Raw genomic sequence first — 9,459 nt, forward strand, 5'->3', positions numbered from 1 at the left:
TCACCTAAATTTTATAAAACTAACCTATGTCTGTGTGTGTATATATATATATATATATATATATATATATATATATATATATATATATATATATATATATATTTTATGTAAATAATTGCTTATACATTTTAAAGATCTATCATACTAAACCTATTTAAGGCTGTGTTGATCCAGAGGAAGGCAAAACCCCCTTGAGGAATGAGCCAATTTTCCTTATATAAGGGGGGAAAATTCCTTCCTGACCCCAAATATGGCGATCAGAGTAAATCCCAGGATCAAACGCCAGCAACCTAACCTATCCTGTATGTATGGGGGGGGGGGGGTTTGAATATTTTTAGTCATCTAAATTTTATAAAACTAACCTATGTCTCTGTATATATATATATTTTTATGTAAATAATTACATATAAATTTTAATGCTCTATCATACTTAACCTATTTAAGGCTGAGTTGATCCAGAGGAAGGCAAAAACCTCCTTGACGAATGAGCCAATTGTCCTCAAGGGGAAAAATTCCTTCCTGACCCCAAATATGGCGATCAGAACAAGTCCCAGGATCAAAGCCGATATCTACATCTGTTCTATGTGTCTATCTATCTATCTATCTATCTATCTATCTATCTATCTATCTCTCATCTATCTATCTATCTATCTATCTATCTATCTATCTATCTATGTCTGTGTATATATGTGTATCTATGTGTCTATCTATATATCTATGTGTATGTAAAGCTAATATACTGTATGTCGTGTATAACTTACCTGGCCTGTGCAATGATAGAATACATGCACAGGCCGCTGCTGGTTGTCTGGAGACTCTTCAGGAGGTGATGATGTTGGTTGCCAGCCAGATATTGAAGGATGCCATGTCAAGGTGTGGGCAACGACTTGGTTGTAACTTCGCAGTCTTCAGATGGTTGGAGAGGATGTTTTCGGCAGCCGAGGTCTCGCAGCAGCAGAGGCATGGTCCGGGTCCAACTTGGGGACATGTAATTGAATTCGTCCTCCGGGTGAAGAGTTTGGTTCTCCGGCCATGGTAGGTTTTCATTCTTCGGAATAGCCTTGAATGGAATAAAAGGCGGCCGTGCTCTTTTCTTCTCCAAATCCTCCCAGCAGATGATGTTGAAAAATGGATGGTTTCTGATGTTGCTGTACACATCTAGCATCTTCGAGTTTACCTGCAGCAGGTTCAGCAGCAGATCTTCTAGGTCGGCATCCAGCCGAGATGGAAGCTTTGGCTCGTTTCTGGTGAAGTTGCCGCCATAGTGAAATGGATGGAATCCTGTTGACATTCTGGACATGACAATGCCCAGTCTCCACCAGTCGATCGCTGCATGAAATTCCTGCACCTCGGGGTCCTGATGACTTGGTGTGCCCGCTGTTCCATGGATCTTAGTAGAGGAGGTGGCACGTTCGCGGGCAATCCCCAGGTCGATGATGCAGATGTGTCCATTTCCATCCAGCATAATATTTGATGGTTTTATATCTCTGCAATGAAAGAAGACAGATGACACTTTAGAAAAAGAGAAGGATAAATCTATTCATGTAGACAGTGACATAGCCGCGATGTGATGACATGTACTATAGCAAGACTAGATATCAATCAGGACTCTGGAAAAGCTGAGTACATTATTTCCCCATTACAAGGGAAGTTTCTGCTTACCTGTGGACGATGTTGCGTGTATGGAGGAAGTGGAGTCCACATGCGATCTCTGCTGTGTAGAATCTGAGGACAGAGTATAGAGTCAGTGACATGAAATCCTTCTCTAACAATTCCCTAATATCATGTTACTATTACAGTGTCAGTCACCAGTAGGGTTGAGCGATCGTGTTCGGAAAAGATCGGATTCCGATCGGCGATTGAGAAAATTTCACAATCGCGATCAGAATTCCGAACATGATCTTTTTAGGTGGGGTCGAGATCGGTGATTATTTCCCACAATGCTTTGCTACTGGCCAAGCATTGTGGGAAAAGGTAACAATGTTAGCCTTCACACTGAGTATACGTCCTGCTCATTCTGAGTGGAGTGTATATTCAGTGTGAAGGCTCCACTGTGGTTCCATAGGAATGAATGGAAGCAGCCGGCACACAGCCTTAACCCCCTGCGCGCCGGCTGCGTCCATTCATTCTAATGGGAGACTAACTAATATCTCTAGTAGCTACTTACCTGCACAGATGGCTGGTCCGGTGCCCGGTGTTCTTGTTCGTCTTCGCTCGCTTTCCCCGCCTCCCAGGTTAGGAGAGTGTGGGCGGGCACAGGGGGGGGAGATGTGACGTCTCCCTTCCCAGTACCCGCCCACACTCTCCTAACCTGGGAGGCAGCGAGGCAAAGAAGAATGCGAACACCGGGCACCGGAGCAGCCATCTCTGCAGGTAAGTGGACACCAGGGGGACTAAGTAGCCAGAGGATTAAAAAAAAATCCTCTGGATACTTAGTGATTAAGAAAAATCATTACACAGCGTGGATTCTAACAAAGCGTTCAATTGTTAGATTCCATGCTGTATAGAGAATAGGATTGTTTTTAAAATCCGATCTCCGATTAGTAAAAAAATCCCATTGACTTGCATTGGGATCGGAATTGGGGTCGAGATCGGGGTCAAATGAAAAATGATCGGAAATCGGATTTCAAAATCGATCCTGAAAAGTCAAGATCGGCTCAACCCTAGTCACCAGTAATAGAGAGGAGGTGCTGTGTATGGTCGCCCTATAGTCACTGCAATCTTATATAGCTGACCTGTCATGTCGCCCTTTAGTTCCCTTTCAGTCTCGTTTCCCTGATACGTCATGTACTCGCCTTACGGTGTCGGTGTTCAGTCTGCCGCACATTGTTATTAATTCCTCCAAGCTGCCGCCGGACAGATACTCCATGATGAAATACGCGTTGTCCTGAGACTGGTGTGCGGCATTCAGTTGGCAAATAAATGGGCAGTCTCGGACCTTCAGGAGCATCTGCCGTTCTCTCATTATCACTGCTGCGTTGTATTCTGTCCTGGTGACAACCTTGACGGCCATGAAGGTGTTTCTGCCGGGTAATGATGCCAGGAACACCTGAAGAAAAGGAAGGAAAAATTGTTAAATCAGGTCCCACAAGCTCTTCCTTCCCTGAGAGCAGCTTTCCATCACACTGGATACTCCTTTCTAGCAGACTAGACCTATAGAAAGAGCTGCGGATACCGCTCACACATATGGATATACAGTTACTGGAGATATCAGATATAAGGAGGTGAGCAGGGAGCTAGAACATTTCTGGACATCCTAACATTCAAGCCATTGGAAACTACAGTTAGCCTCTGACATTGATTAACCCCTTAACGACCGGCCCATAGGGAATCTACGTCGGCACTGACAGGTCCTTCCTGACTGCCCTATAGGAAAACTACGTCGGACAGTCAGGGGAGGATTCCCTGTCAGTGCCGACGTAATTGGAACAAGTCTTAGCTGTATCTTACAGCTAAGACCCTGCTCCATAACCCCCCAACGAAGGGGGCTCTGATGGGTGGGGTTTAACTCCTTCAGTTCCGTGATCAAACATGATCACGGAACTGAAGCGGTTCCCTGATGATGCCGGCGGTATCGGCACCCCCCGCGGCGAGATCGGGGGGTGCCGATATGAAAAACATGCAGTCTGGGGTCTGGCCAGTGACCCCAGACTGCCTGAGCCCCCAGTTACCCGGTTGATATTGCCCTGGTTCTCAGGAAGCCAAGCGATGCGTCTACATCGCTTGGCTTCCTGTTACAGACTGGAGACACGTGCAGCCTGTGTCTCCTGTGTCTCCAGCCTGTAACATTGATTCAGCAATGAAATCATTGCTGAATCAAGTGTCCTAAAAGGGACAATTAAAAAAGTGAAATAAAAAGTGAAAAAAAGTGAAAAATAAATAAATAAAGCTTTTGAAAAAAAATGAATAAAGTTATAAAGCCCCAAAATCCCCTTTTTTCTATAGAAAATGAGTTATGTAAAAAAAAAAAACCTAAAAATTAATAAAAACAATACATATTTGGTATCATCGCGTCCGTAACAATCTGTACAATAAAACTGAAATAATATTTAATGTATACGGTAAACGTCGGAAAACCCCCCCCGGAAAAAACCCGCCGGAAGTAGTGATTTTTTGCCATCTCACCTTAGAAAATATGCTATAAAAAGTGATCAAAAGTCACATGAACCCCACAATAGTACCAGTAAAAAGCGCAGGTTGTCCCGCAAAAAATAAGCCCTCAACCAACACTGTCAACTGAAAAATAAAAATGTTACGCCTCTCAGAAGATGGCGATGCAAAAATCGATTGTAGGCACCCAAAAATGGTGTCATTACAAAATACACCTCATACCGCAAACAACAAGCCCTTATATGGCCACATCACCAGAAAAATAAAGAAAATATAACATCTAACAATGTGAAGACAAAAACCCGCAAAAATCGCCAAATCATTAGAATACAACTGGCTGCAGGTAGGGAATATATAAGCTGTGCGAGCGGATATCAGGGGACACCCCAAATTTACAGCTTATGAGGGAACAGACACCAGAAATGACCCCCAGAGTGACTCCCCCAATCATAGGAGCTACTGGGACATAGTAGGGAATTTGGTGTTTGCAATGTCCTCCGCACCGCTTACATATTCCCTCTTCGCCATCCGCTGTGCAGTCACGTCCGGGATACTAATACTCACTACACCCCCTGATAAATTATTTGAGGGGTGCAGTTTTCAAAATGGGGTCACTCCTTTGGGGAATCCACTCTTCTGGTACCTTACAGGCTCTACAAACATGACATGGCGTCCAGATACCAAACATCTGAATCTGTACTCCAAAAGCCGCATAGCGCTCCTTCCCTTCTGCGCCCTGCTGTGTGCCCAAACTGCAGTTTATGCCACATGTATGACACATGTATGACACTGGTGTACCCGTTATATCGGATGTAATGTCATATGTGGGTATAAACTGATATTAGGGCACAGCTGGACACAGAAGGGAAGAAGGGTTATTGGGTTTTTGGAGCGCAGACGGTTTGGTTTTTGGATGCCATGACACTTTTGCAGAGCTGAAACGCCAGTAAAGTGGAATCCCCTGATATGAGAGCTTATTTTGGAAACTACACCCCTGAAGGATTTCTCCAGGGGTACAGAGAGCATTTTTAACCCCCAAGTGTTGCTATAATTTATTATCCATAAATGAATACGAAGCTGATTGTGAGAAGTGAAAATGACCATTTTTCCAGGAATCCGTCATTCCAGTGTGTAATATGTAGTGCCCACCTTGTATCAGAGATGAACGCTCTGAAAGCTGTTGTGCCCGGGATACCTGCTTACCAGTTTTTGGAGTGTCTCTGCTGACATAAGTTGGGCGCAACATATCGGGCACTAAAATGGCGAATCTCTGGAAAAATTTCATTTTTAACTTCTCATTATCAGCTGTGATTTCATTTCTGGAAACTAAATAAATGCAACACTCAGGGGTTAAAAACGCTCGCTACGCCACTTGATAAATCCCATCAGTGGGCTAGTGTCCAAAATGGGGTGACATGTCTGCAGATTCCACTTTACTGGCAATTCAGGGTCTTTGCAAAAGTGACGTCCAAAAATCAAACTGTGCGCCAAAAACCAAAATAGCTAGGGGCCACACGGTGGCTCAGTGGTTAGCACTGCAGCCTTGCAGCGCTGGAGTCCTGGTGTTCAAATCCCGCCATGGGCAAAAAACCATCTGCAAGGAGTTTGTATGTTCTCCCCGTGTTTGCATGGATTTCCATCCCATATTTAAAAAAAAAAGACATACTGATAGGGAAAAATGTACATTGTGAGCTTTATGTGGGGCTCACAATCTACATTAAAAAAAAAAACAACAAAAAAAACAAAACAAAATAGCGCTCCTTCCCTTCTGTCCCCGGCTGTGCCCAAACAGCCGATTCTACCCACATATGGCATTAAGTCCGTTATCCGGGGTACACCAGTGTCATACATGTGGGCATACACTGCCATTTGGGTACACAGCAGGGCGCAGATGTGAAGGAGCGATATGTGCTTTTGGAGTGCAGATTTAGATTGTTGGTGTTTGGACACCGTGTCACATTTGCAGAGACCCTATAATTGCCGCTACAAAATGGGGTCATTTCTTGGGGAATTCCAGTTTACTGGAACCTCCAGGGCTCTGCAAAAACATCATGGTGCCCAGAGGGTCCCTCTAAATCTGTACCCCAAAAGCTAAAAAGCGCAGTGCTCCTTCCCTTCTGAGCCCTGCTGTGTGCCCAAGCAGCAGTTTACACCCACATATATAATTTTTGGCCCCTCGGGATGGCCCACTTAATAGTTTCAGGAGTGCAGTCTCTGACAACACAAAGTGGGTGCAACGTATTGGGCACCGAAATGGCAGATTTCTTTCAAAATTTCAATTTTCATTTGGTACATTAATTTTTGGAAAGCAATTTTAGGCTCAAAATGATAAAACCCCTTGATACATTCTTTGATGGGTGTAGTTTTTAAAATGGGGTCACTTTTGAGGGGTTTCTCCAAAACCCAAATAGCGCTCTTTCCATTCTGAGCCCCACCATGTCCCCATACAGCAGATTATGGCCACATATGGGGTATTGCCGTGTTTAGGAGAAATTGTGTAGCCAACTGTGGGGGCTTTTTCTCTTTTAACCCCTTGTGAAAATGAAAACTTTGGGGATAAAGGGACATTTTAGTAATTTTTAACCTACACATCCCAAGGTTAGTAAAATCTGTGAAACGGCTATAGGGTCAAACTACTCACTATACCCCTCAATGAATACCTTAAGGGGTCTAGTTTATAAAATGGGGTCATTTATGGGGGTTTTCAATTGCTTTGGTAACTCAAATCTTGTTGAAATGTGCAATGGGCCTAAAATATCTGCAAGCAAAATTTGTGTTTTGAAATCCATTTGGCTCTCCCTACCTCTTGGGCCCTACTGTATGTGCGTACATAGGACTAAGGCCACAAAGTGTACATTTTTTAACACGGGAGAAGTGGGGTGATATATTTTGGGGTGTGTTTCTTCTTTTTGATGTGTTGTGTGCAAAACAACTGGCTTTAAAATGACACATATTTGAAGAAAATGAAAATGTAATTTTTTTCATCATTTGTAATAATTCTTGCAAAATAATATTTGTTTGATCAAAATGCTCACTAAACCCCTCAAAGAATACCTGAAGGGGTCTAGTTTTACAAATTAGGTCATTTAATGGGAGTTTCTGTCATTATGCCACCTATTCCTGTCTGCAAACAGAGCTTGGTACAGGAAAAAAATCACATACTCCAAATTTCCAAAATTTGCTTATAAACTTGATAAACTTGTAAATTGTCTAAGTTACTCAAATATGTTAAAATTATTTCAAATATGCTTGAAACACAAAAGGAACATTTGGAAATATATAACTACTAATTTTTTTGCCCTGTATTATTGTGCATATGTGAGATATCGCAGCTGAAAATGGAAAACATTGAAAAAATTTCAAAATTTTCAGCATTTGCGAGTTATTTAATAAATTTACACAAGTTATATCAGTCTAATTTTACCTTCTCAGTAAAGTACAACATGTCACGAAAAAACAGTATCACAATCGCTTGGATGCCTAATACTGTTACAGAATTATTCACTGATAAAGTCACACAGGGGAAATTTCCAAAATTTGGCTTGGTCATTAAGGTCCAAAATAGGCTGGTTACTAAGGGGTTAATTGGCTGATAAGAGGAAAAAAAATATTTCTCTTTACCTTTTAAAAAATAAATAAATAAATAAATAAAAATTAAGATTTATTTACTCACTTTGCCAAAGCCGCCCCTACCCAACTCCTGATGGATGGTAAGTCGGCGGATATAAAAATCTGGGTAGGGGCTGGATGTTGCAGGGTCCCGGCTGCTCCCCGGTCTTGGCCCGTCATCCTCCAATATTCTGGCCTCTCCTTCTCTCCTCTTCTTTATAGCTCTTGATCCACACTCATCATCGTCTTCTCTCTTCCTCTTCTCCTCTCTCTTCTTTTCTTCTCTCTCCTCCTCTTCTCTTTTCCTCTTTTCCTGTCTCTCCGCTTCTTCTCTCTGCTCCTCTTCTCTCTTCTCCTCTCTCTGCTCCTCTTCTCTCTTCCTTTTCTCCTCTCTCTTCCTTTCGCCTTCTCCTCCTTGTCCAGTGGACGCCATTTTCTATAGATCCTCAGGTAATCCTGCAGTAAAGTCTTCTCTCCGCCGTCGCCAGTTCAGACTAACTGTCAGATAGTCGTGTGCAGGTCACATGATGCCACCTGCCTGCCAGTACTACATGTACCAGCTCTGCCATATAGGATGTGAGCATCATGACTGATAGTCCAGTGTCCAGAGGAATGGAGACCTTCATGGCTGGTTCTTCTAGTGCTATATTATCTGATGATGGGGCAGAGGATGTGACTTTATCACTGGGTTGGCAGTGATGCCCATAGTCCACCAGAATCTCTGTTGGCATTTTAGAATAAATGCAGTTGTGTAGAAAATCAAATGATCCAGATATATTACTGTATGTTTTATCTCCATAGATATTAATGGGCAATGTCCTTGTCAGTGCGGATCTGGGGGTCCAGGGGAGGAGAGGCTTCTATGGAAGTTAGATCGGGGTTCCTCTACTGAGGTGTGAAATATTAGAAAGGCTTTATTTAGAAAAGTATTAGGATAGGAGTGATCTTATCATCCATAGTGGTCATGGTTTGGGTCATTGTAGGGGGAGGGAATGGTAAATGGTCACAGTAATGTATATCCTGCATTTTACAACAACAGCTAAAAGTTTATATTTAGGCAGATCCCTAGAAATGGTTTTATATTATACATATATGTGTGTATCCAGTCTACAATATGACAGAGAAGATGTAGCCTGGTATATAGGTGATTTCGTAGAATGATATATTTTAGTATGTTTTCCGTATGGACATAACTGGTCTAGTGTTTATGGCCAGGATAATGATTAGGTGAAGAAGGAGGCCCCCTAGGGGTGCAGGGATATGTGCAAATTTGTTGTTGCTCAGACAGACCCCTGAAGTCACCCATTTCCCCTTAAGTGCTGCTAGTCCCTTTTTGTCCCCCACACAGTATAATTCTCCCTTAGGTGCCGCAGAAGCTCTGCCATAGAAAGGATTTACTCACCTGGCTTGGCTTCATTGGAGCAGATCCCTACAGCGCTGACAATGGTGTGGAGCAGCACACATGATGATGTCATCACAGAGCGCCTGACTGCGCCAGCGCAAATGCACAAGCAGTGCCAATACCTGTTGAATAATGGAGCAGGGAATTTGTGGCTCTAGAGCTGGTGGTTAAATCTGGTCTTGAAACAACACCTTTAGGCTAAGTCGCCGGCGTTTCCGTAGATATAACAGACATGCTGCGATTTGCAAAGCCGCAACGGCTTTTCAAATCGCAGCGTGTCCGCGCTGCAATCTTTTCCGCAAAGTGAGGATGGAATTCACATGAATCCCATTCACTTT

The 9,459-nt window shown here is 43.0% G+C and overlaps 1 protein-coding gene across 1 annotated transcript; it reads right to left on the reverse strand.

Annotated features, from left to right (window-relative positions):
* Window positions 1–868: 868 nt before the first annotated feature.
* LOC142204588 (protein kinase C theta type-like) lies at window positions 869–9,136 on the reverse strand. The gene is made up of 4 exons (XM_075275903.1): window positions 9,122–9,136; window positions 2,796–3,049; window positions 1,663–1,725; window positions 869–1,487 (listed from the first exon to the last, which is right to left on the reverse strand). The coding sequence occupies exons 1-4, from the start codon at window positions 9,134–9,136 to the stop codon at window positions 869–871; spliced, it is 951 nt and encodes a 316-aa protein (XP_075132004.1).
* Between the last annotated feature and the right edge of the window lie 323 nt (window positions 9,137–9,459).

The sequence above is a fragment of the Leptodactylus fuscus genome, chromosome 5, assembly GCF_031893055.1.
Source record: "Leptodactylus fuscus isolate aLepFus1 chromosome 5, aLepFus1.hap2, whole genome shotgun sequence".
NCBI lineage: Eukaryota > Metazoa > Chordata > Amphibia > Anura > Leptodactylidae > Leptodactylus > Leptodactylus fuscus.

What these genes read in the sequence shown, in the direction of transcription:
- LOC142204588 (XM_075275903.1), bottom strand. An exon ending in CTGAACACCGACACCGTAAG is followed by an intron (nt 1,726 to 2,795) that starts GCGAGTACATGA and finishes CTCTGTCCTCAG; the next exon opens with ATTCTACACAGCAGAGATCG. An exon ending in ACACGCAACATCGTCCACAG is followed by an intron (nt 1,488 to 1,662) that starts GTAAGCAGAAAC and finishes CTTTCATTGCAG; the next exon opens with AGATATAAAACCATCAAATA.